Here is a 25,047-nt window from a genome sequence, read left to right as displayed (position 1 = left end):
ACTCTTTTCTGTTTTGATAACAACATGCAATCACACTGTTTTGACAATCCTTTTCAAGTCGAGCTTCATCGCGTGAACGAGAAGCGTCGATAAATTGAGCTGACCATGAGAATTTTTAGGTTCCGTTTATTTTTTGAGAGCAAGTACACGGAAACTCCTTTTCTCAGAAAACAAGTTATAAATGGTTATTCGGATCCCGATTCCTTCGAGAAAAACGAAAGTTAGCTGCGAGCGAGCGTTCGGACGCAATCCTCTGGTGTGAACGCAAGTATAATTAGGAGTGCATAAAACCTCGGCAAAACCGCATCCTGGACGCTCCTGGACGCTGAGAGATGAAAAGTTAGGAGGTTGTTCCGGCACGCGAATGGAGCCGGTGCGCTTCCCGCTTCCTGCACTTGTGCGCAATGGACAGCAACAGGAGCAATTAATTGCTCAAGAACGGATATTGTAGGCATGGCAAATAACTGAATAAATAACAATATCTGTATATGTATGCGTGTTTGTATTCCCCAGGTGTGATTAAGTAGGTAGATCGAGTATGTACGCTATGTCGTCGGTCGATGTCAGTCCCCCCCCAGGTTTATTAATTTATCTTATTTTCGCAGCAAGTCCACCTTCCAGTCGTCGTCTCCTAGGAGGTGACTCTAGATCCTGGTCGTCCTGATAACGGCTCCATTTGGGAGCAGGGCCAGGGGCAATGTATGGAAAGGGGGGCGGTGCGGGGTGATGCACTGGGGCAGGGGTTGGCTGGTGCTTTGCCCGGTAGAGCGACAACAGGGTGTTGATAAAGACCGTCAAGAATGCCAAGGACGTCAACGTGAATATCTGCGATTGCGGGTCAGTTGCAAAGGTTAATTTCGATCAACTTAAAGATCCTGTGGTGCCTGGGTATTGAGGTGAAGGGATGGGGGTGTGTGACTCACCAAGGTCTTCCAGGTGATTGGTTCGACGAATCCGTTTATGACCTCTGCGATTAACTCGGCTCCAACTTTTGCGCGCCCGATAACGGTAGGGTCGCGATTCATGCAGGCCTCCCAATTTGCGCATTGTTGGGTCATGGCCGGGACCGTTTTTGATATAGTATCGCAGTTATTGTTCTTGAACTGCAATGCACATATACCGATTTCCTGGATGATGTCTAGCGACGTTGATTAATTTACCGGAAACATGTCAGAGTTGGAGTGATACCCACCTTGAGAGTACTCGGATATACGGAGACCCACATCTCTTTGGACAGTGATGATGAACTGCACGAAAAGATACAGGAATATCAAGATTAGCGATAGATTGAAGAAGAACTGGAGATAACTAGCGGATGGTAAGTCAAAGTCAAAGACTGTAACATTGGATGGCTTACCCAAGAAGGACATAGGGCGTATCCGAGGGTGGGGCAGGCGGTGCAGGCATATTGAGAGTATAATGATTTGAGGTATTTTGGGTATGAGGCACTACATTGCCATCTTCGTCGCTTTCGTCTGCTGAGCTCGAAGGGCCTTCATCTTCTTCCCGTCGTTGTCTACGCCCATTCAAACGTCTTGTCCGCTGTTTAAATACGCGTCGCAGTCCACCAGCTGCCACAGGTCTACCTCTATCCTTATCTCCCTCTTTTTCTTTGACTACGAGCTCGTTGCCTTTGGCATCATCACCCTTCAACGGACTGGCTTCTGTCATGTCAATATCTTTGATCTCAGTTGCAGGAAACGCCTTTGTAGGAGAAAATTGTGGTGGCGGAACCCATGGATGCGAATGCGGCGTCTGAGGACCCGGTGTTGGGTGGAAGAGAAACGGAACGTTTTGATTCGAACCAAACATTGGTTGATTTGTGGTATCCGTGAGTGAGGGTGTAGATGGTGTCAACGCATCGTGTGAGCCTTCGGATTAACTGTGAGTTGGATGAAGAATTGGCGCGTATGGCACATACGTTTTCGAGGGGTTCTTGGTTCTTCAGTATCAGCTGCCCAAGCTGGCTTCACTGAGCTTCGATTAGTCCATTGGAAGTCCATGGGAGCCTCCTTGGACCTCTGATTAGTGAAGGTATATCGACCTGCCATTGTAGTTCGCTAAAGAGCCAAGATAGAGGCTATGGCGTATGTGGAGATGCCAGTTTTAATTCCTGAAGTGGAGCGAGCCAGTCTGAGCTGAAGAGCGCAATAGCTCGACGATGTTTACGTCGAAGGAGTAGTGTCAACTTTTTCACAATTTCAGTGGCCGCTGTTGACGCGCGTATCACGTGATCTGGTCCTTCTACCAATTCTTGGCGTTCACGGAACGCCTCGTACCTTGAACACCACGACCATGTTTGCAAGGGCAATTGTTCGCTCATCCCTTCGACGGTCTATTCCGTCGCCCAAAAGGTCATTTCATCCATTGGCAGGCCAATCTATCCAGTTCTTTCAAGACCAATGGCAGACCCCACCGTCCGCAAACCTTGTACCCATAGTCATTGAACAAACGGTTCGTTGTTTCGTGGGTTTACTCAACATTGGCCTTGACTTTGAATTTTCATTTAGGGCAGAGGGGAGCGCTCATATGATATCTTCTCTCGTCTGCTGAGAGAACGCGTGATAATGCTTCATGGGCCAGTTAGTCTTTACTAGGACTCGTTTCATCTGAGTTCTATGCGACTAATTGACATTAGATACGGGACGCGGACTCGACTCTAATAGTTGCTCAACTATTATTTCTAGAAGCGGAGGACTCGACTAAACCTATCCATCTATATATCAATTCCCCCGGAGGAAGTGTGACCGCAGGACTCGCGATTTATGACACAGTAAGCTATGTCTTTGCTAGGTTACAATTCCCATCTAATTGTGTAGATGCAGGTGGAAAATCTTGTCAAACTCTGCTGAACTATTAATTGATACCTTCGATAGTATGTGTCGTCTCCCATTCATACCTACAGTCTGGGATTAGCCGCGTCCATGGGCTCTCTTCTTCTCGCTTCTGGCGAGAAGGGAAAGCGGCACTGCTTGCCAAACGCCAGCATCATGATCCATCGTATGTCGACTTTATCTGGTTCCTATGTGCTTTATATACCTACTTATCTCTCTAGAGCCATCCGGCGGTGCCTCGGGGCAAGCTTCTGACATTGCAATTCACGCTAAGGAGATATTACGGATACGTCAACTTTTGACTGGCATCTACCAGCGGCATTGCTCAAAAGATGGAGAAACACAAGCCGAAGGACTCGCACGCTTCGGTACGTATCTTTTTCCCCCTCTTTCTCCGTTCATAATCGCTTTAACTTGTGCGCCACATTATCAGAGAGGGCTCTAGAGCGAGACTACTATATGACCGGTGGGTTTGAAATTTCGTTATTGTCTTTGTTTCAGACGCTCAATCTACCCAATAGCACAAGAAGCCATGGAGTTTGGTATAGTGGATGGCATACTAGAAAAACGTCCAGCATCCGATGCCGATAGACCTCCTGAATAAGCCTGATTGATACATATCCTTGTATATTGGATACGCTCTTTAAACTTAGCATCTTGGTTTAGGAAAAACGCAAGCAAGCGTAGCATGTCGCGCTTATAGACCTAATTCTTGGAAGCCTCTGCTTCTTGGAGAAACCCCTCCATTTTACGCGGACTCGTATGCGTATGCGGATTCATCGTATAACTCCTTTCCAAAGTCATTTTTACATGCACAGGCTCCTTCTTTCATCGGCGATTGCTCGATCACAAATGCATGCATCTACTGGGAGGCTGTTGGCACTGATGCCGCATCCTTCGACGATCGGTATTTATGTATCGGTTTGCCTTACTTCGCAGTGGTGTCATCTGCGCAAGCCAAGAATATCCATTATCGCTAGAACTGTTGCATCATCACCCTTTCCCATATCTGATATTACCAAGGCTAATCCTATTACACACAGACATAACCCTATCAAGGGTATGAAAGCCCACCTCAAAGCAGAATGCTTCTCTCGATACGCTTTGCTTTTCGAAGTTCATCAGAGAGTTGATCAGAGCAGAGTTTTCCTGCGTAATGGAGTTAGCTCGGGCGTACTGTACGCAAGAGAAGGTACCAATGCACCCTAGTACATACATATGTAAGGAGGCGAACCGAGCACATTGTAACTCACTGCTTTGCGAAGTTGCCTTGGGCCATGTGTCTCCGTATGCTCCTAAGCCGGGGTCTGTCCACAATCACGCAACCCGCAGAGTTACATCACTACCTGCCCTTGAATTGGCGATTAAGTCAATTGTATCTCGTGTGGATCTCCATACCTGTCGGCGACTCGGCGTCATCTCAGGCCTCTTGATTCCGTTGGAAAAAGCAGATGATCACACCCTTGCATCCAGGAGTGAACCTGGGACATCTTCCTTCCATTTATCCGTCAAAACGGTTTAATGTGAATACGTTGTGATCATATAAATAGAGCCTGGACACTTTCCTATTTATTACAATGAGTTACCTCAGAGTCAAATCAAACGCTAACTTCTTACGCAGGTCTAGTCCCATGGATCCTAATCAACTGTGATTCGCAACATGCATAATTGATTATACTCAAGTTAGTAACTAACATAAACGTATGCGGCTAGTCTCTAGACGAGATGGACTTGGACAATTACAATCCGAGTCGAGTCGTATGATGTATGTTCCTCTGGCTACTTCCATTCGCCTACCTCTGGGCCGATTCAATTTCCCCGAGAATCCCTTTTGGACGATCATACAAGGCCCACCTGAAGTAACCGAACCAAGCTTATTTGCAAAAAAACCCAGCGGCGGAGACGGCTGTGCTACATGCGGAGACAAGCCCTGTCGCAGTCTACTTCGGTAGATATCATCTCATCGATACATGTCACGAAATGGGAACACGCCATCACACAGGACGTACGTACGTACGTAGGTTCTTACACCTATTCTATACATATAGTAGCACATAGCATAGTCATCATGATTATCTCGTTATACATACTGTCACCTTGCTTCGGAATTTTTTCACTTGTTTCTCGATTAGCCCCGATCTGATATCTGTTGGGTGGGCACCTTCCTTTTTTCTCATGAGGGTTATCGGTCGCTTGTCGTAACTGAATAACTTGACAATTCAAGGATCTTGTCCTGGGCAAATGATAAAAATAGCATGGAGGGGCTGGAGATCATCAAGGGGTGCCTGGGTAACTAGCCAATATACATTCGGGATCGCGATATCTGCGTTCAACAAAGTTTTCTGCCGATGTGGCCTATTGGGCAAATGCCGAAAGACCCTTTCCTCAACCGTGATCATGGGAAAGAAGAAGCTTAAAAACTAAGGCAACCTTGAACCGATGGGACAGAGAGCACGAACAAGTTTAACAAATTGTTTTTTATATTTTACTGATACAAATGTCCAACAAATTGTCGATCCTTCCATCCAATAACATAATGATTCTCGAGAGCAATCCGAGCTACATATAAAACGAAATGCAATAAGATAATACAACTGCTTTAAAATCTCTCTCGAAATGACCTTTCGCTCTGGCAAATTTATACTGGCAGAGCGATGGCGAGGTCTGGATAAGTAAGGCTAGTACAGATGTGGATTAATACCGTCTTGGTCCATTATATGCGCTGTCGTCCACCCAATCCATGCGATTATTGGCTGCATAGTTGTATCTGAGCTCAGCACTGCCACCTGAGCCCATTCGGTCATGTGCAGCGGGCGGCACGCGCGTATAAGAGGTACTGCGCAAACGAGGGAAAGAAGAGCAAGGAGGAGGATATTAGATGATAAGGATACATACGGTCAGCTTATACATTTCCGAGGAGATCATAAAAAAAACACCTACGTTGATCCTGGTAATGTGCGCGAGCCCCCAGGTCTGTCAGAGCCTGTACGAGGATCAAAGCTAGCTAATCTCTCATGTGTTGCCGTTCGTGTCATTGGGCCTGGTGGGACAGCTAGCACAGCTCTTGAACGCGGCTGCTGTCTTGAACCGCAGCATCGTGACATCGCTGTTCATGGACAGAAAAAAGAAACAAAAATAGAACAAATGAGCACTCCCATACACGACATACTTTGACATCACAAAAGAACACAAAAAGAGAGATGCCAGGTATAAAAATAAAAGTAAAAAAACACTTACCTCTAAAGATAGCCCATAAAAGTAGAATCGCCACCAGACCGGCGACGACGGTTATCGGAATTGAGATCTGCAGATTCTGAACATACCACGCCTGAGAGTGATTCGGGTCGATCAGTGAAAAGTTGGACAAAGAAAGAAGATGTAAACCTTTGCTGTATCTAAAAATCCAGCAGATTGGCACTTGCCAGACAGACAAGTACCGGCGTATCCTATGTGAACAGGATGATCACAGTCAGCATGATTGCGATATTGATGGCAGGTGTGTGTCACTAGCAGGACCCGCTCATAAGGGATGTAATGTGCTACCACGTACCGCAGGGAGATCCGTCGATAAGCAGGGATGTCAGTCTTATGCAAGCTCCTGCGTTAGTGGGGTCTTGACATGAGATCTGACATGATTGATCGTTGCGGTCGGGACAAGCGGCCTTGAGACCCATCGAAGCGCCAACGCTCTGACATTGTTCTAGGCGTGGGATATGAGCTCATGCTTTGCTTTGGGGCCGATAAAGGAAAAACAGGAACAGACACTCACGCGCGACAGACGTGCAAAGGCCGCTGGCACACGCCAAACCGTTGCTCCCACAGCTCTGCCCTTAATTATGAAAAGAAGTATATCAGTCACCCTATTAAACACCACTTATCACAGATAAAAGCCCCCAAAATTCGCAGTGAAAAACACGCACCATTGGGAGCCACAACATCGGTCGGACATGAGGAAGAGTTGCCAGTGCACATCTCAGCGGTATCACACAGCGTGTCGCGAGACGGGCGGCAGACTTGCGTAGATGGGGCAAACGTACACTGCGCCGTACAGCAAGCGCTACTGTCTGGATCACACAATGCATTATTCTTGAACTTGCAGGTCTTGACGTCACAGCAGGTAGAATTTGACCCAACTCCTGGGTCGCAATCTTCACCAGTCTCGACGATCCCATTGCCACACATCTGGAGCGAGATAGTGGTCCGCGAAGGATCAGGATCGACCAAACAGGTGGTTGTAACCTTGCTTCCACCAGCGCCTCTCATCACAGAGCCTGTTTATTTTATTTTATGGTTTGTAATGAGGTCGACAAATAAATTATGACGTATACTCACAGATATTACCGATCGTGCACTGTGAAAAAACAGTTTCGCCAGACTGAGCAACGGGGCTCATGATGAATTGCGCGTTGGCATTGCATGTCGTAGTCGTGAGCGGGCAACATGATGAGCTTGTCGTGCAACCATCGGCGCACTGGACAGAATTTAGAACAACCTAAAATAGACAACAAACGGCCGAAAAAGAAACGTACGTCGTGCTGACAGAAGAGGGATTAAAATCGATACAATTTATGAAGGGATCGCACAGGGGTCACTCACAATAGCACCAAAGTTGTGCCCGATTTCGTGAGCAACGACTTGCCACTCTGTACGTCCACCAGTAGAGACAGCGGTTCCCGAAACGACAGAAGGTGCACTTCCAGTGGCATCTTGTTGGCATCTATCACAGAGGGGTGAAATGAACTATTATAAACCTTCGGGCACCAATCAGTGGGTTAACTCACAAAGTTGCAAGCCATGCAATTCCAACTTCCGATCCGGTGGGGCACCCACTCATCAAATGCCATAAACCAATGTTATCGTTACCCTTGGCCCCTCTCCATTGAGAGAAAAGAGAAAGTCTGGTGTCAAGCTCGGCGCCACTGCAGGGTAGATTCCAAATATTGTCGGCGTTGACCGTTGTCGGACATCTTAAAATATAGTTTAACCCTCTGATCAACCCTTTTTATGATGTAAAACATACACTGCGCTACGAACTTGGAGTTCGGCAATCCCTAGGCTGACGTTAAAGGTGCTCTTTTGAAGCGAATTAATTGTTAAGATGAAATTAAAGTCAAGATTTATCTTGGGACCTACTTTGTACAAAGCACTTGCGCTATTCCAATTATTCAGTATCTGCTGTGTGGCCGCTTCTTGTGTTTTGGCATTCGCGACATATACACAATCGGCAGCAACACCCATATAGAGCTGTACAACAGCAAGATAAATGAAAACCTGAAATTAGAAAGTTCTCAGGAAAGTTGTTACACACCACTTTTTGGGTAGTTGGGCAACCTGCAGTCGAACCGATAGAATTGATGAAACTGAACAAGCGTGGCCGATCGCATTAGCGCATGGAAATCTTCAGGGTGCGTGTAAACATACTTGGAATTCATCCCACCGTTCCCTGTCGGAACATCATCTCGTCGATACAGGGTGTCATTAAGAAATGGCACAAGGAGGCGATCGGTCCAGGTGAGTGGTGGAGGTGTGCTTAACATAGGGTTCTGTGAAGGAGAATTATAGTCAAGTCTATCATGACCACACGATTGGGGCGTGGCGACGACGTTTTCCGAAGCATAAATTTCCCCAGTCTTGGCGAAATGCTCTTCCTCATGCGTCATAACATCAGATTCCCTCCAGATGACGAGGTTAGCGTCCGTCTCGTCCACGGGCTCGGTAAGCTGTGGATCAAGCTCAAGCTTGTTGCGTAAATAGTTTTCCTTGGTCATGATGTGGTATATGATGCCGTTGGCAGAGAAGGCGCCTTCGAATAGGGGAGCGATACCACGATCGGTGTCGCCTTGTTCGTAAACCATGATGCGCGCCCAACCAAGATCGGCTGGGTGCGGTTGGGGCACGACATGAGCAGCATCTTGACGCATGCGAGCTGGTGAATGGTCCGCCGCGACGACCTCCCCGAGGTAAGCCTTTACAGTCTCACGCAACAAAGGCACAGTGTGACTTAGAACCTCCCGTCCGTCCGATGTGGTTGTATAGTAGTGAATCCTAGCAGCAGAGTGAACGAGGTGGTCATTAGGACGCAGGTGTAGATGGAAAGTTTCATTATAAGCAGATAGTATTAGACGAAAAGAGTCGTTATAACGCAGGGTGTTCGGATGGGGTGAGAGTCGTTTGCTGAGACTTGACTGGATGGAGGAATGAGGATGTCGGGGGAGGATTTCAAGAGAAAGAGTAGATGGGTTAGCCACCCGTCGTAGTGGTCTAGCAGCAGGACTATGAGCTGTGAGAGACGGAGGCAAATTGTGAGATCATGGAGGAACGGAAGAGAAGGGAAATACCGTTCGAAAGCTGAAGCCATGATGAAAGCAGCAGAACGACCAGCGTAGATAAAGAGTGATATAGATGCATAAGAGAAAGAGAGACCGCCTACAAAAGAGTGGCGTAACGGAGAAAGAAAAGAAGAGGTGAGTATTATTATAATGAGATGAGAGAAAGCGGAGGAGGGTCTTGGCGCGCTCTTAGTCATGAAAAGCTGTGCGGTGAACATACCTGCGGGTGGAACCAACAAGCTTTTGGAGGAAAGACAAGGGTTCGCTTGACCGTATACAAAGAAAATGAAAGGAGAACGGCAAAAGACTTTCAAACTTTGCTGCTCCTTTGCTTTTGATTCTTCCGAGTCCGCTAGTTTGGTCTGTTGCTATCAATCACTTCCATCGTCAAGGTGCCTAATATTCACCATTTCACCTGCTCATCTTCACCTTCACCATACCCAGTCAGCTTGTACCATTCTCTCCACCACACATTCCGCCCAGCGGCTGAGACTTTTTGCCCCAATAGATCCGCCAAGGGCCCTTGCGTCCTAAATACGCCTTTACAAACTGCGCCCGCAGTCACCAGTTCCATCTTTGCTTACTTGGTTCCTCAACTTGCTCTCTCTGCGAACAGCCATTCTGTCTGTACGGCGCTTGCATGCATCGATGATATACACGCCAGTGTAATACGACGGAACCATCCTTTACCGATAGCTTGTTGATTGAGTATTTTGCATTACACATGTAGCTGGTTTTTTAGGAATCAAATCACTGTTGCTCTTCCGAGTTATCCATGCGATGTCTGCATATACTATTCCTGGGCTGACCAGCATCGGTTGAGCATCCGTGCTGCCCATTTACAACCATCTAAGAGTGCCCCAAATATAGATCTCTGATCGCCCAAAATGGCAAGTCATGAGGGGCATCAACTTTTTTTCACAATCTTCTCTTCGATCAAACATACTTTCAGGTCTCTGTTTCTCTAGACGGCCTTATATACCTTGACATAATGTCAAGAGATACCCAACCTCTCAAGGTCAAAAAGTCAAAAAAGTCTGACGCTGAACCCATAGATGCCGTAGATGCAGCCGAACAACCTACAGCTGAAGGTGTGTTCGATGCCATTGTATATCTTGCAGTTCATAACTTGAGACTGTGTCAGACTCCGTAAAAGACGTCGAAAAGAAGAAGAAAAAGAAGAGCAAAAGGTCCAAGGATGAGTCTGCCTCTGAGGAGACTGCGATGGTAGTGGACACGGAAGGTGTGATCCTTCAGTCGTGTCCTTTATAATCTTTCTCTCAACACAATCTCTTCCTTGACATAGAAACACAGGCTGAAAGTACAGAGAAAGAAAAGAAGAAGAAGAAGAAAAGCAAAAAGGCTGATGCCGACGTGCAGCAGAATGTGGAGGGTGACGCTATGGATGTGGATGCTGAACGTACGTCAAGCCAACATATTCGAATAAAATTTGATATATTTGACAAATAACTCACCCTCAGCTAAAGAGAAGAAGAAAAAGAAGAAGAAAAGCTCGGAGGAAGTTGCAGAAGGTACGCTGACACTTCGGTATTCTACCAACTTCTTCTCATACACATCTACAAATCGCAGAAACTCCCGTTGTTTCAGAGGACTCTGAGAAAAAGAAGAAACGAAAACGCGACGAGAAAGACGCCGCCGCGAGCACCTCGGAATCTAAAGAGGACAAAAAGAAACGCAAGAAGCAGAAAAAAGAGGAATCCTCAACTCCTGCCGAATCGTCCACTCCAAATGTCCCTTCCACTTCCGCCTCCACATCCAGTGCTCCCGCACCTTCATCTGCAGAGACCGCTGCTTTCCTTGAAAAGCACTCTGTTACAATTACCTGTCCTCCTGGCGTCCCAGCTGTTGTCCCCGTTATCAGCTTTGCACAGCTGAATGTTCCTGCTGAACTACAGACCTCATTCAAGGGCTTCAAGGAACCTACACCCATTCAGGCCTGCACCTGGCCACCTGCGCTGGAAGGCCGCGATGTCGTCGGCATCGCCGAGACCGGAAGGTAATGCAAAAATTCTCCCTTTTTCATTGCCTATTTTCTAACTACAAATTACAGTGGAAAAACTTTGGCATTCGGTATTCCCGCCCTCAACCACCTAATCTCTTCAAAAACCAAAAATTCCACCGCGTCCGGAAAATCGACCGTGTCTATCCTCGTTGTTGCGCCTACGCGGGAGCTCGCGGACCAGACCCACAGCACGCTGTCTGCACTAGGGAAGCCATTTGGTATTGCTAGTGTCGCCGTATTCGGTGGTGTGCCCAAGGACGCACAAGTGAAGATGCTTAAGAACGCTAATAAGGTCAAAGATGGGCTCACTACGCGTATCATTGTTGGCACGCCTGGACGCATCTTGGATCTCATGCAGGATGGAGCATGCGATCTCAGCCAGTACGCATATTTTGTCAGTCATAAATTATGATGGCATATTGACTTTTGGGCAGGGTAAACTACCTTGTGTTAGATGAAGCTGATCGTATGCTGGACAAGGGTTTCGAAAATGACATTCGAAACATCATTGCTGCTACGAAACCTTCTGCTGAGAGACAGACAATGATGTGTAGGTTTCAATGCACGACCTCTTTTGAATATTCGAACTAAACGAAACCGTATAGTCAGCGCGACTTGGCCCGAAGCTGTGCGGCGCCTAGCAAGCACCTTTCAACGCGACCCCGTCCGAGTGACCGTCGGAAGTGATGACCTTACAGCCAATAGCCGCGTTGAGCAGATCGTGGAAGTATTTGATGATGCCCGCTCAAAAGAGTCAGTCCCTCCCATCTTATCACACCGGATGCTCAAGCTGACAGATTCCCAGTCAGCGGCTTCTCAGCCATCTGAAAAACCTTGCTCACAAAAAGACGACGACTACCGGAGCATCGGAGTCGCGAATCCTGGTGTTTGCCCTTTATAAAAAGGAGGCGTCACGGGTGGAGCAGATGCTTCGTAGGCAGGGGTACTCAGTCGGCGCGCTGCACGGTGACATGTCGCAGAATGCGCGCACAGAGTCGCTCGAGAACTTTAAAAACGGGACGACAGGGCTGCTGGTGGCGACGGACGTCGCTGCGCGCGGGCTAGACATCCCCAATGTCGGGGCCGTGATCAATTATACATTCCCGCTGACGATAGAGGACTACATCCACCGAATCGGAAGAACTGGTGCGTGTTGTGTTATTGTTTGAGTGGGCACAGGGCTTATTTTTGAGTCACAGGACGTGGTGGAAAGACCGGCAAGTCGATTACGTTCTTCACTGGGGAAGGGCACGAGCGCGCGCTTGCCGGAGAATACGCGCGGGTGCTGAGGGAGGGTGGGTTTGACAACTCGCAGCTGCAGGCGAGGTTCCCGATGACGATCAAGAAGAAAGAGCACAGTGCCTATGGGGCATTCTTCAGAGACGATATCCCAGTGCCCAAGGGCCCGACTAAGATAACGTTTTGAGAGAGTAGTGTTATGATATATGATTGGATATGACATCAATTTGAATGAGGCTGTACGATCCATCAAACGTGATTGAGATATTTACTTGTCTCTTGCTCTCCCTTTACCACTCGTCCTTATATAAGTCTCCGCTTCTCTGTCCACAATCATGCTGGGTGGGCTCTTTAGTCAGGCCGGTAGCACGTTCAATAAAGTTGTAAAGCCTCGAGGCTCTCTCGAGGCCGACGACAAGCCTCCTTCAGACACTGAACCCGACGACACCTCCATCCTGTTCGTCCTCCTCATCCTCTAGCTCTCCATGTCTCCCATCCATTCTAACGCGCATCTCAGAGATGAAAATGAGGGCTCCATAATCACCTCTCTGATCTCCCAGCTGAGGCGAGCACAAATCGCTTTTTTTTCATCTCCTAATCGGCATCTGACCCATCGCATCTGCTGCACCGTACAGGGTTGGGATGGATCTTTCCAAAGTCACATTTCCTACCTTTGTACTCGAGCCCCGAAGTATGCTCGAGCGTATCACCGATTTTATGTCCCATCCAGACCTGATCTTTGGGCAAGTTCCGCCATCTCTCTTTCATTCTGCAGGCCATCTGACTTTTGGTGCGATGTCCACAGAGCCGAGAGCTTTGACGATCCAGAGGAGCGATTCATCAGAGTACTGCAGTACTATCTAGCTGGGTGGCATATCAAGCCCAAGGGCGTCAAGAAACCGTGAGTCGTTCATCTCTCGTCTCTTCCGATCTTACGTGCCGACGGACCGACGCGCGCTGCCTACTGCGGTTTGTTCCCCCCCTCCCTCTCTGCACAGATACAATCCCGTCCTCGGAGAGTTCTTCAGATGCAGATACGACTACCCCAACGGCACACAGGGTTTCTACATCGCGGAGCAAGGTGAGTCTTTATTCTTTCAAAAGGCATGAGACGGAAAACTCGGAGTTGCCGCAATCCATCCTACTTCTATCTCCGGCCGACTTGTACTAACATACGAATCGCGCAGTGTCGCACCATCCACCGGTATCTGCGTTCTTCTACATCTCCCCCGCGAACCACGTCTGCATCATCGGCGAGCTCAGACCCAAATCAAAGTTCCTCGGCAACAGCGTGTCGACCACGATGGAGGGCGAAAATAGGGTGACGTTGCTCGGCAAGCCAGAGGATGGGGGTAAGCAAAACACATATCCTGCTCTTTTAATCTCCGTCCATCTCGCAAATTTCCCTACTTACCCTCGTCTAAATCCAATCGCGCTGGAACTGATGCTGGGACAATATCAGAATACGTGATCACGATGCCGAATATGTACGCTCGTGGAATCCTCTTTGGCAAGATGGTCCTCGAGCTGGGAGATACATGTATAGCAAAGAACGAGAAACACGGCTTGTCGTGCGATCTGGAGTTCAAGACCAAGGTCACTTCTATTTCTCAACATCACTCATAATTACTCTTTTAAAATAAAGCATTTGTACGACAGGGATTCTTTTCCGGGACGTATAATGCCTTGGCGGGGCGGGTGCGCAAGAACTCGACTGAAATCGGAGAAGTGTCGGGGAGATGGAGTCATGTCATGGAGATCAAAAGCAGCAAGGTGCGTTGTTATTGCCGTATTTTTTACATTTTGGGTTTTCCTTTCCAACCCACATATAAAAAAATCTGGGAAGTTAATTGCTTGAGTAGACTGGTCAGAAGCGAGTGCTGTTCGACGCAGTGAAAGATGGCCAGAATATTTCTCCGAAGTGGGTCCCTCCTGAAGACGAGCAAGAGCCTAATGAATCACGAAGGTATACTCATCGCCTAGTCTCGAAATGAAACTAGCATCTGAACGCGAACGTTGTCGGTGGTAGACTGTGGACACATCTAACTGAAGCCATCATCAACAAAGATATGGAAGCAGCGACGACAGCGAAGACAGCGGTCGAAGATGCACAGAGAGAAGAGCGAAAGTACCGAGAAGAAAGCGGGTCGGAGCACGTCCCTCGTTTCTTTACGAAAGAGAATGGGCGGTGGCAGCCCAAGCTCAAGTAAGTCTCCTACCTATTCCATAGCACATCTTTAACTGCTTACACTTGAACCCAAAGGATACCAAAAGGTCCCCAGGAAGCGACACTGGCCGTGCAAGAATGGATATTCCCCACCACGACTAAACCAGGCTCAACAACAAGCGCCTCACCCCCTCCCCCTCCTCAACCAGTATTACCCTGATCCTTTTTCCTTTTTAACCAGTACTTACTCAATACATAAATGTCTCCGGCTCTTCTCATTTCTATATAACATAATTGCACATTGACGCTTTGCTTCCTCCTCTTTTCCTATTGGTTCATGTAGACCCTTCATGTCGTTAATTTGCATTCTAGGTACGAGTGTACAAATAGTACTATTGATAAATCAGGGTATGTATAACCTTGATACTAAGATCAAAAGCAAGTAACATGGGCATAGTCACTGACGACTTGCTTCGCTACGTTCGACGCCTACCTCTGCTAAGCATAGACTTTGTTATGCCTATAATTGACGTTTGGAGCACTCTGGGAGTTTCTGTACATGATTGGAGCAAAAACTGCCTCTGACGAATGAAGCCACTGAATATCTCTATGTTTGCATGATTGACAGAGAAATGCGTACCAAATGACGCATCTCCAACCTCCAAAGCTCCAAGCACTGTGGTACAGAAAATCAATGTTTATATAAGATATATCTATATGCAGCCACAACGGGTAAACGTTGCGAGTACAGGCGGTAATCCCTACCTAATGATCTTAAATAAAGAGTTCGCGCATTTTGGGGATTAGAAGTATATTGCAGTTACAAAAAGACATCGACTGAGTATATGCGGATAATGTTCGGAGAGATGATGCTATTCAAAGGTTGTGGGTAATATTCGATATGATAAGCGCCCATTAATTAAAACCACCGTTCGAAGCTTACACGGCCAACGAAGTCAAACACGCGATGTCATTCGCAAAAAAAAGATATATTCCGAGCCAATGTGTTGATATTGATAAAAACTAGTACCACTGATAAATGAGGGTATATATACAGATTCCGCCTACAGTCGGTTCATTTGTGCGAGATGACGAAAAAAAATAGAAAGATGAAATGAAAAACGGAGTAGTGGATGGTCAAAAGACCGATAGCGAGGATTATAAATGAGAGTGTTTGTTGATAAAGGAGGATATAGAGATGTTCATGATAAATTTGAACCGATTATGTAGAATAGGAATAAGTGCAACGTAAAACTGACAGCATATTAAAAGATCTAAAACCTCCCGAAAATGAAATGATTTATGTCCACCAGCCGTCGTCCCCTTGTGTAGGTGCCGCAGAAACGGTGCTGGGCGTCGGTGACGGGGCACGAGCATACTGGCTGCTAAATCTTGAAGGGAAGGCTTTCGGCGTTGATGGCGCGAGACTGGCAAACCGACTTGAGGGCGTATGCATTGGGGGTGTACTCCATTTAGTCTGGTTGTTTGTGTTTGTAGGTGCGTGCATTGAATCCCAAACAGATGGTTCGGAAGGACCGTTTTGGCTCGACGCCAAACTGCTACGACCACCAGCATACGAGACGACTCGACGACTGGCCGTTTCTCCGCGGCCATCGTAGATAGTGCTAGCTCGAGAATCAGGACGAGGAGGAGGGTGTGTGTTACCATTGGTCTGAGGTCGGAATGGCGCAGCAGGAGCAGATCTTGCTGCTGTTCTTGCCTTCTCGAGTTCTCCCTGGAGAAGAACACATTTTGATTCCAAAGCAGAGACCTGATCTCTGAGCTTATTTTCACGATCCTAGTATATATATGTGGTTAATGAAGAAGTTCAATGAACGGGATACATTTAGTAAACTCACCACCCGCAACCGGCCTTCTGCTTCTTGCTCTTCAAGTTGCATCTTGACCAGTTGATAATCGGCTTCCAGTTGAGATTGTGTTTGTTCCGATTGCTCGAACTTGGTTCGCACCATTTCGAGTTCACCCTCACATTCCTTGGCTCGGCGTTCCCATTCAGATGACCGCTGCTGAGCTTGAGTGAGTGACTGCCTTGTTGCGGTCAAAGTTCGATCATTGTTGGCAAGTTTTGTTTCGAGGTCCTTGAAACGCTTCTGCAGCGCCATGTTTTCATCTTCCAATACCTTGCTCTGATCGCGATAATGCCTCAGCTCCTTCTGTTCTTCACTGTCGGCATTTTCAAGCAGGTTGAAGACCATGTTAATCTTCTCCGTCGCGGCACTGAGAGCATCCCAGTTGTTTTGTTGAGACAACAACTGAGTATGCTGGCGTTGAAGACTTTCCAGGGCCTTTGTAACATTCTCCGTTTCTTTCTTGGCAAACTCAATACCCAACTCCAGAGAATCCGCCTAGAAATAAGATGGATGATTGCAACGACAGAACATTTTACGAAATAGACCAACCTTAGACGAGATATTTTGGTTCTCGGTACTGAGTTCTTTATTAGCCTTCTCCAATTCGGCAATGTTACGTTGATTCGTTTCGGCTACGACGTCAGCAGACTGGAGTCGAGCAAGAGCTTTCGCAAGAGCTTCTTCCAACTCCGCGTTGCGAGCCTGCAAAGTGCTCGTTTCCTTGGTCTTGGAAGCAGCAGTATCCTCAAGTTCCTGAACCTTCGCTCGAAGGCGATCACGCTCACTTTCAACAATAGTGAGCTTCTCTCCGAGTACATCCTTCTCGACACGAGCTTGGCCATACGAGCTTCGGGCCTTGGTAACTTGAACTTGATACTCCGCGTTTAATTTGCGAACATCTTCTAATTCACGTTTGGTGCTATCCTGCGACGTAATGAGATCGGATAATGCGCTCTGAAGGGTTTCTACAGCTCCTTTGAATTCTTGGGGCAAAGTGTCGAGTTTATCCAAGAGAACCTTGTTCTGCGACGCGGCAGCTTCAGTCTGTTCTGCCAACTTCTTCTGGTCTTGAGTAAGGCCTTCCACGAGACTTTTGACAACGAGAACATTCTCATCGGTTTGAACGACAGGAGCAGGCGGCTGATCGACCTTCTTGAAAATGTCCTGTTGGAGAGCTTTGAGATCCTGGAGTTGGGTACCAACACGCTCAGGAAGCTCTGCAAGTGAGGCAATGATCTCGGACTGAGAGGTAGCAAAGGATGCTTGCTTCTCCTCGACAACCTTTTGACCGGCAGCCAGCTTCTCAACAACACTAGGCACAGTATTGAGCGACTCCAAGAGCTGCGAGACGCTCTCAGTAACCCTAGCCGTTACGCTATCAACATTGAACGTCTTGTCGCGCACCGCAAGGCGCGAGTCCAGACGCTCAACCACCAGATCTGCGACCTGCTCCTTGATCTCGAACGCGTCAATAGGTGCGATCGCGCGTCGAACCTCAGCAATAAGCTTCATTGTAATAGCATCCGTATCGACCGTCATATCGCTCGCCGAAGGAATATGAGGCAGAATCTTATCGACAATAAGTCCAGCCGTCTCGCGTTTATCTGACGCGAGGTCGATGAGCTGCGAAATATGTGGCTTGACGGCCTGTGCAAGCTGATTCGTCAGGAAATCGTAGTCAATGGGATCGTTCTGGAGAGAGTGGAGCATGGGAGATAGAACGCTGACGAGCTTATCAACGATGAGATCGTGTTCGCGAGCAGAGGCATTGAGAGCCACGGCTTCCTGTCGAGCGGAAAGTTCTGAAATAGCTTCAACAACGGCATTAATAGTTCTGCCACCGAGCTGCTCAATTGCAGACAACAGATCCTGAGGCACGTTTCCAGTAAAGGAAGCTGCGTGCTGAGGATCCCGACGAACTTCTCGTTGCAAGGCTTCAAGGAGCTGCTGTTGGCTTTCTTCCAAAACTTCCTTGATCATTTGGAAGTCCAACTCTCCTCGAGCATCCATCTGGCTGTTTTCTAAAGTGCGGGCAGCCGACTCTTGCAGCTGAGCACGGAAAATGGAGATAACCTCGTTGACCTTTGTCTCTGTAGCAGCCGAGTTGGTTTCGCTGGCAGTGAGCAATTTGCGGGTCAAATGATGGCGCAAATCCGCGAATTTATGATCCAGAAGGTGACTGAGAATATCTTCAATGTGATGCAGCTCCATGCGCATAGATAGGTCCTGAGCAACACCAGACATAACTGACGGAGACGTCGACACCTTGGTGTCGTGCAAGGCGTCAGGAAGCGACGACCGCCTACGGGTATGTCGAACCGATCCAAACACATCATCCGACGGAGGACTTGGTCTATCGCCAGGGTCGGTAACGAGACGACTACGAGGACCTTTGAGAGCAATCAACGCAACATCATCATCGTCCATCGACGGCCGATGCATATGTTCGAAAATGTCTCGGGAGCTCATACGCGAACGCACACTCTTCCTTGTACGATCGTCATTGTTGACCAGCGCCTTGAACAATCCAGCTGGGACGGTATTACCTGACACTGGGTGCTTGAAGTCCAAAGGAATTGGCGCCCGTTTTTGTTTGGGTAGGGCCGGAATAACGATCTCCTGCTCATGACTATCGTTGGCAAGAGCAGTGCCTGACTCGTTGGCGTTCTCTTCGTCTTCATTTTGTTCACTGGCGGCAGCTTCTTCTGCGTCATTTTCCGCTACCTCTCCTGTCATACGAGGCATGTTATTAGCCACAGCTGAGAATCCAGCAAATGTAAACGGTTGGGAAGCCGGGTCGGATTCATGGGGTGCTTGTCCAGATAGGGAGGATCCTGACCGGCGACGACGCAAGGCCTGAGGCGAGGAAGTCTCAATTTTCATTGGGAACTTGAACGAGGCAAAGCTATCTCCTTCGTCGATGATCGAAGAACTCGATCCATCGCGACGTTGCCTCTTCTCTCTACCCTGCACCTTGAAAGGCGTCGACTCCACCGAAGTAATAGTTTCCAGTGGCTGAGCTGGCTGTGGCAAGGGAAGAGGTATCGACCGCTCAGGCACTGGCATCTGGGGCGCGTTAGCAAGTCGGAAATTGAACGCGCCAGGCTTGAATTCAACGGCTGCGACATTAAGAGGCTTGCCAATGGATGGTAAACGTGTATGAGTGGTAGAGGCTGTCGGCATTTGGGTAGGAGGTGTCGAGTTTCCGCTAAATGGCTGCCATGAACCTGAATCACCACGAGCACCAAATACGAACGGTTTAGCGAGTGGATTGAGAGACTCTCGCCTGCCCGCTGATAGATTTGATTGATGATGGAATGAAGGTTCTGGGAATCCACTTGCACCAGAAGCACTGCGTGAATGAGCCATAGCAGGATCGTGCATAGAATATTGACCAGATGTTACACGAGAATGGGGTAGAGCAAGGGATGATGCCAGTGCATTCGGGTGTTCTGGTTGATATAACTCGGTAGTAACCCCAACAAATTCTGCCTGTCTTCCCATAGCATAGTTCTCTTCGCTGGGATTTGAGATGATATCATCCTCTCGCTGCGAAATGAACCCAAGCGTAGTTTCCGGTGGACGAGGGAAGTTTGGAATGCGACGAGGTTGGTCGATTTGTTGCTGTTGAGCAGCTCTACGACGCATGCGGCGCTCATTCCGTTGTTGACGAGCCCTTTCCTCATCCGAAGGATTCGACCATTCACCGATGCTCTAATGAAATCATGAGATAATGCCAGGACAGATAGAAAGAAACGCACCTCATCATCAGACGTCTCCACACCAAGATATTGATCCTCTGAACCAGTCCATTCCTCGACAGGATCAACGTCCAACTGTTGGAGCTCTCTCTGTTGCGGGGGCTCGTTCTCCTTTTCAGCTTCGTTATCGTCCTCGTCATCAGCATCATCTTCGTTATTCTCTCGTTGTTCATTTTCTTCTCCATTTTGGAATTGCCCAATGAAGTTGCCACCCACTGAGCGAAGAGAAAGGGCCGCGGATAGTCTTGACACATGTCGAGAGTGCAGTCGACTCTGTGGCACAGTCGTCATCCCGTCGTCATATTCCTCAAGTTCACCATCAGAGTTATTCTCCACTTCCAAGTTGTCATTGAGCTTCGCATCAAGCTCTTCCTTTTCACTCTCTTCGTTGCGCTCTTCAGCTTGCATTTCTTCGGCCTCTTCCTCTGATTCCTGAGGGGCGTCCAAGCCGAATCCACGAATGAAGTCAATATGACTCCCGCCACCTACTGCTGATAATGGCGGTGGCGCGAAACTGGGAGCAGCCAATGGTACGCGTCCTTGCGGCGCGTAAATGCCGTCAATTGGAGAATCTGAGCTTTCAGCGGCGGAATCGGACCCCAAGACACCTTGAGAACTGAGGGGATTATGGTATTGTGAAGGAGGTGATGAGAAAAGGGAAGATTGATACGATGGAGGTTGGGCTAATGACATTGTGTGGCCGTGGCGACCTGTTAGGAAACGCGATGTCCCTCGAGGTGATGGCGACAACCCAAATGGAGCGGCGAATGGAGGCTGAGGCGAAACTGACAAAGAGTTGCCCGCGGAACTGGTTTGCTGAGATTGCTGTAGTTTATTCAGCTTGAACAACAGAAGAGCTGGATCTGCAGGTGAAGATATCTAAATGTTTGTTTAGACAAAGGCTACCACGTGTAGAGCATGTGCTGACGACGTACCGAAGCAGCCCGGGCGTGAGGTGCATGAATCTGAGGGACAGTGCTTCCGGAACCGCGTTCTACTCCAAGTTTCTCCAACTTTTCCTCGATAGTTTGTATTTTAAGAGCGTCCCACGCGCGCTGTTTAATGAAAACAATCAGCCGGAATCTCGAATCAAGTGTACGTTACAAAAATTGCTTCCGCTATGTTACGCACTTTGCCCGGAAGATAGACGTCGACTGCATCAGGTAAATCGTGCCTCCATTCATCTGGTGGATAAGATTCCGCAGTGGCAATTTCGACAGCCTTGACTGGCACTTGTTCAGAACTGTCAGATTCCTTGGGTAAAGGCGTCCGCGCCCAGGAAGGACGCGTCGTAGGCTCGCCATCTTCGCCAACGGGCGTTTCCTTCGGGAAATTGACGATGACCTTCTTCGTCTTCACAGGCGCTGGGGTTGCTCCTGGGGTGATACTTGGACCGAGAGCACCGGGAAGTGGGCTGACCTTACGAGCAGGACCACCCAAAACCGCCTTCGGAGGACCACCGATACTCAACTGACGTCGACTTCGATTTGGGAATGGATGAGGAGAAGCTTGAGGTTGGACGCCAGGAGCCAACGCAATGGAGGGCCGTGGAAAGTGAGAGGCGACAGGGGTCATGTAATTGGGAGGGTGGATGCCCGCTGCTGCTAGTTGAATGCTTGCGTGGTGGGCGTGATGGCCTGGACGCGCAGGAGCGCCAGGAGTTGCATTAAAGAAGGATTGCATAGGTGTTTGGAGTGGATTTGAGACGGGGAAAGCTGGGTGGAAGCTCTGTTGTATACTCGTCGGAAGGGCGGGGGAGTATAGAGCCTGGCCAGGACCACCTGTAGGCTGTTGCATATTGAGATTTTGAACGATACTGAGACGCGGTAGGGGATCTCTGCGCTTAGTAGACATGGAGAAGGATAGGAATTAGGCGGATAGAAGAGAGATGGAGATGGTGTGTGCTGGCGGCCAGAGCTGGACTGAAGAATAAGAGGGAGAAAGGGGACCAGTAGACAAGGATAGTTGGGTATACTGGAGGGAGTTGTCAACAGGCAACCCCTTGGAGGATGCTCAGAATGACTGAGTGAAGAACAAGGCAATACTCACTGCTCTTGCCAAAAATCTTTCAGCCAAAGTTTCCACGTGTGTCCGTTTCTTCTCACAGGGGCTGCGTCCCCTTGATCAATTTCCTTAAATACCGCCATGTTCTGTGGCCCATGTTCTGTGCCATTGCAGCTCACTTTATTCGCAGGATATGGCCTCTCTTGATCCAGTCTTCTCATCCGAGGTGATCGTTCTTTAAACTGAGAATAGCATCGACTACTCTTCTTAATTGTCAGGCCAAACTGTCGCGGCCACCACTACTACAACAACATTGTATATAGACCCTATACAGACAAATTACATCATGGTTCTGTACAATTTGAAGATGAAGGTTTAGAGTGTACAATATAGGATTAAGGAAGGACCAACTGAGCGCTCTTCGGCACAGAAAGCCGATCCGCTTGTCAACGGATGCTCCGAATAAATAGCTTTCGACTCAACCTGTCTGTTGCAAGCAGGTTTAAATCCCACCCCGGATCTTCTTGCCTTCCCCCATCCTCTTGGACCATGTCATTGGCTTTCTCGCGTGCTGTGCGCACTTCCAATGCCTCCCAATTTAACTCGGCAGGTCTGAGGACACTACTATGGAGGAATGCGCCTATCTCTCTTAGAGCTCTAAGCTCACTAGCTGGAGGCTTGGCCGATATTGATGTGCGTTTGCTATACTTCCTCGCACATATTTCCCTTGCTAAAACAAAGCGAAGCCTTCCAAACTTCAATTTACACGGACAGGCAAACCTAAAACTTTGCCAGAGTCTTCAACATTGAAGTTTGGCCATACCTTCGTGCGTCACCTCGTGCCATCTAAAATGCACCAATATATTGAATATTAAATATCTAGACTGACCATATGTTAACCATTCCATGGACACAAGAAGCAGGATGGGGAGCACCTCATATCCAACCATGTCCGTTTATTTAATCCCCCGATCTAGCTATGCATGTATCTCACAAAGTTCCCAGACGGCCCGCTCGCAATGGAACCCAGCTCTACAGTGCTGCACTACGCGCAAACCATCTTCGAGGGAATGAAAGCCTACACAGATCCCGAAGGCAATATCAGAATGTTCAGACCCGACATGAACATGAAGCGTATGAATACTAGTGCACACCGTATTGCCCTACCCGTGCGTTATCACCTCATGGCTCTACCTCAACTTGGGCTCACAACCATAAAAAATATGTAGACATTCAACGGTGATGCTCTTCTGGAACTCATCAAGCAGCTTATCCGCATCGACAAGCACTGGATCCCATCTGAGCCAGGCCACAGTCTTTACGTACGGCCTACCCTCAGTGAGTTTTCGCTTCCCGCATTCAAGTGTCATTTATCTCAACTAACCACAAATCAACACAGTTGGCACACAAAAAGCTATCGGTGTCAGCCCTCCCAATGAAGCTCTTCTCTTCGTCATCCTGAGCCCCGTAGGCTTGTATTATCCCACTGGCTTCAAACCTATCGCACTCTACGGTACCACGGAGTACGTCCGGGCCGCCCCTGGAGGTTCGTCCCATCTAATCCCTCCTTACTCACACATAGCAGATATTAACATTAACATCAATCAGGAACCGGTGCATTCAAGCTTGGTGTTAACTACGCCCCAGGAATCCTACCCCAGAGACACGCCGCCGCCCAAGGATACTCCCAGAACCTGTGGCTTCATGGGCCCGAACACTACCTCACTGAAGTTGGCACCATGAACATGTTCGTCGTGTTCCACAAAGAGGGAGGAGGTAACAAAATCACCATTTTTCAACACTATCAAAATTTTAACTCTGCCTCTGCACCATATTCTCTCTAGGGTATGAACTTGTCACTCCACCCCTCGACGGCATGATTCTCCCAGGTATCACTCGCGACTCCGTCCTCACCCTCGCGCGCGAGCACGCATCCGGCGTCAAACCCGTCGCAGGCCTCCCCACGGACATCACAGTCTCAGAGCGACCCGTAACAATGTCCGAAGTCAAGGAAGCATCCGAATCTGGACGGCTCGCTGAGCTCTTTGGTGCTGGTGCGTAAAACTGCTTTTTTTTTTCTCCCATCTCTTGTCTAAACTTTTGTCCTGCCGATATAGGTACTGCCGCTATCATCAGCCCCGTCGACCGCATCGGCTACCTAGGCGAAGACGTCCACATCCCAGTTGGCAAAGATGGCATGGGCCCACTTTCGCGCCACATCTGGACCGAGCTCGTCGGTCGCCAAACCGGCAAGATCCCAAGCGACTGGAGCATCGTTATCTAACGGACAAAGGCTTGTCCCTCATCATCATCTCACTATCCTGGCAGGAGATCCTATTTCTTGATTTCTGATCTGATGCCCCGCCCCGACCATTCTAACATTTGGTATTGCGGTCATCTAATCTTACTGACTGGTGTTATCTCCCCATTTTTTCACTTGCTCTTCTACACACTGGCGTTACATATCTTCTTTCATCTCTCTCATTCATAACGAAAGAAATATATATCTATTAGGATGGTTATTCTGTGGCATTTCAATTTGCTTTTTCTCATTTTCAATAGTGTGTGGGCTGCTGTAGATTTCTTAGACGACTTCATATGCACTTGAATCTTAAATATCTCTCTCGCACAAATTGTATAGGGCGCTGCTTTAAAGTTGAAGAGGCAGCAGTGTCGTCAAATTCATGACGCACATTTAAAAAATAAAATATTGCAACGACCGCCTCCAGAGGAAATGTAAGTATTACAAAGATTGTACGCATAGAAGAGAAATAAAACGAAAAGGAAAGGGAATCCCAACGAAGAAGCAGCAGGCACAA

The 25,047-nt window shown here is 48.2% G+C and overlaps 7 protein-coding genes across 7 annotated transcripts; 4 read left to right on the top strand and 3 right to left on the bottom strand.

The window, feature by feature from the left end:
- Positions 1 to 588: 588 nt before the first annotated feature.
- JR316_0001238 (Nucleus export protein BRL1) lies at positions 589 to 2,051 on the bottom strand (the record flags this gene model as incomplete). Its single annotated transcript, XM_047887048.1, has 5 exons — positions 589 to 825; positions 924 to 1,138; positions 1,193 to 1,308; positions 1,358 to 1,871; positions 1,922 to 2,051. 5 exons carry the CDS (start codon positions 2,049 to 2,051, stop codon positions 589 to 591), a joined length of 1,212 nt encoding a protein of 403 aa, XP_047754794.1.
- A 244-nt stretch (positions 2,052 to 2,295) lies between these two features.
- On the top strand, positions 2,296 to 3,438 carry JR316_0001237 (ATP-dependent Clp protease proteolytic subunit, mitochondrial; the record flags this gene model as incomplete). Its single annotated transcript, XM_047887047.1, has 7 exons — positions 2,296 to 2,454; positions 2,511 to 2,582; positions 2,639 to 2,773; positions 2,877 to 3,000; positions 3,056 to 3,202; positions 3,268 to 3,300; positions 3,356 to 3,438. The coding sequence occupies 7 exons, from the start codon at positions 2,296 to 2,298 to the stop codon at positions 3,436 to 3,438; spliced, it is 753 nt and encodes a 250-aa protein (XP_047754793.1).
- A 2,090-nt stretch (positions 3,439 to 5,528) lies between these two features.
- JR316_0001236 (Disintegrin and metalloproteinase domain-containing protein B) lies at positions 5,529 to 9,737 on the bottom strand (the record flags this gene model as incomplete). The annotated part of the gene is made up of 18 exons (XM_047887046.1): positions 5,529 to 5,670; positions 5,775 to 5,940; positions 6,072 to 6,162; positions 6,219 to 6,280; positions 6,385 to 6,523; positions 6,615 to 6,658; positions 6,755 to 7,105; positions 7,167 to 7,305; positions 7,364 to 7,369; positions 7,431 to 7,551; positions 7,616 to 7,801; positions 7,855 to 7,907; positions 7,968 to 8,078; positions 8,143 to 8,194; positions 8,256 to 9,107; positions 9,173 to 9,260; positions 9,384 to 9,531; positions 9,579 to 9,737. 18 exons carry the CDS (start codon positions 9,735 to 9,737, stop codon positions 5,529 to 5,531), a joined length of 2,910 nt encoding a protein of 969 aa, XP_047754792.1.
- A 417-nt stretch (positions 9,738 to 10,154) lies between these two features.
- On the top strand, positions 10,155 to 12,612 carry JR316_0001235 (ATP-dependent RNA helicase DBP3; the record flags this gene model as incomplete). The annotated part of the gene is made up of 10 exons (XM_047887045.1): positions 10,155 to 10,254; positions 10,308 to 10,406; positions 10,470 to 10,583; positions 10,645 to 10,695; positions 10,754 to 11,180; positions 11,235 to 11,567; positions 11,621 to 11,736; positions 11,792 to 11,939; positions 11,992 to 12,332; positions 12,386 to 12,612. The coding sequence occupies 10 exons, from the start codon at positions 10,155 to 10,157 to the stop codon at positions 12,610 to 12,612; spliced, it is 1,956 nt and encodes a 651-aa protein (XP_047754791.1).
- A 148-nt stretch (positions 12,613 to 12,760) lies between these two features.
- JR316_0001234 (Oxysterol-binding protein-like protein OBPalpha) lies at positions 12,761 to 14,812 on the top strand (the record flags this gene model as incomplete). Its single annotated transcript, XM_047887044.1, has 11 exons — positions 12,761 to 12,882; positions 12,943 to 12,990; positions 13,061 to 13,168; positions 13,231 to 13,326; positions 13,424 to 13,506; positions 13,613 to 13,777; positions 13,888 to 14,021; positions 14,085 to 14,198; positions 14,288 to 14,391; positions 14,455 to 14,631; positions 14,689 to 14,812. The coding sequence occupies 11 exons, from the start codon at positions 12,761 to 12,763 to the stop codon at positions 14,810 to 14,812; spliced, it is 1,275 nt and encodes a 424-aa protein (XP_047754790.1).
- Positions 14,813 to 15,892: 1,080 nt separating this feature from the next.
- JR316_0001233 (uncharacterized protein) lies at positions 15,893 to 22,078 on the bottom strand (the record flags this gene model as incomplete). Its single annotated transcript, XM_047887043.1, has 6 exons — positions 15,893 to 16,390; positions 16,452 to 16,958; positions 17,013 to 20,177; positions 20,225 to 21,103; positions 21,160 to 21,279; positions 21,356 to 22,078. 6 exons carry the CDS (start codon positions 22,076 to 22,078, stop codon positions 15,893 to 15,895), a joined length of 5,892 nt encoding a protein of 1,963 aa, XP_047754789.1.
- Positions 22,079 to 22,777: 699 nt separating this feature from the next.
- On the top strand, positions 22,778 to 24,512 carry JR316_0001232 (Branched-chain-amino-acid aminotransferase, mitochondrial; the record flags this gene model as incomplete). Its single annotated transcript, XM_047887042.1, has 9 exons — positions 22,778 to 22,921; positions 22,975 to 23,055; positions 23,112 to 23,178; positions 23,234 to 23,397; positions 23,458 to 23,566; positions 23,628 to 23,774; positions 23,837 to 24,004; positions 24,073 to 24,282; positions 24,346 to 24,512. The coding sequence occupies 9 exons, from the start codon at positions 22,778 to 22,780 to the stop codon at positions 24,510 to 24,512; spliced, it is 1,257 nt and encodes a 418-aa protein (XP_047754788.1).
- Between the last annotated feature and the right edge of the window lie 535 nt (positions 24,513 to 25,047).

This window comes from Psilocybe cubensis, chromosome 1, assembly GCF_017499595.1.
Source record: "Psilocybe cubensis strain MGC-MH-2018 chromosome 1, whole genome shotgun sequence".
In the NCBI taxonomy this organism is placed as follows: Eukaryota; Fungi; Basidiomycota; class Agaricomycetes; order Agaricales; family Agrocybaceae; genus Psilocybe; species Psilocybe cubensis.
The sequence above is the reverse complement of the archived record's forward strand: the minus strand, read 5'-3'. Positions and strand labels throughout refer to the sequence as shown.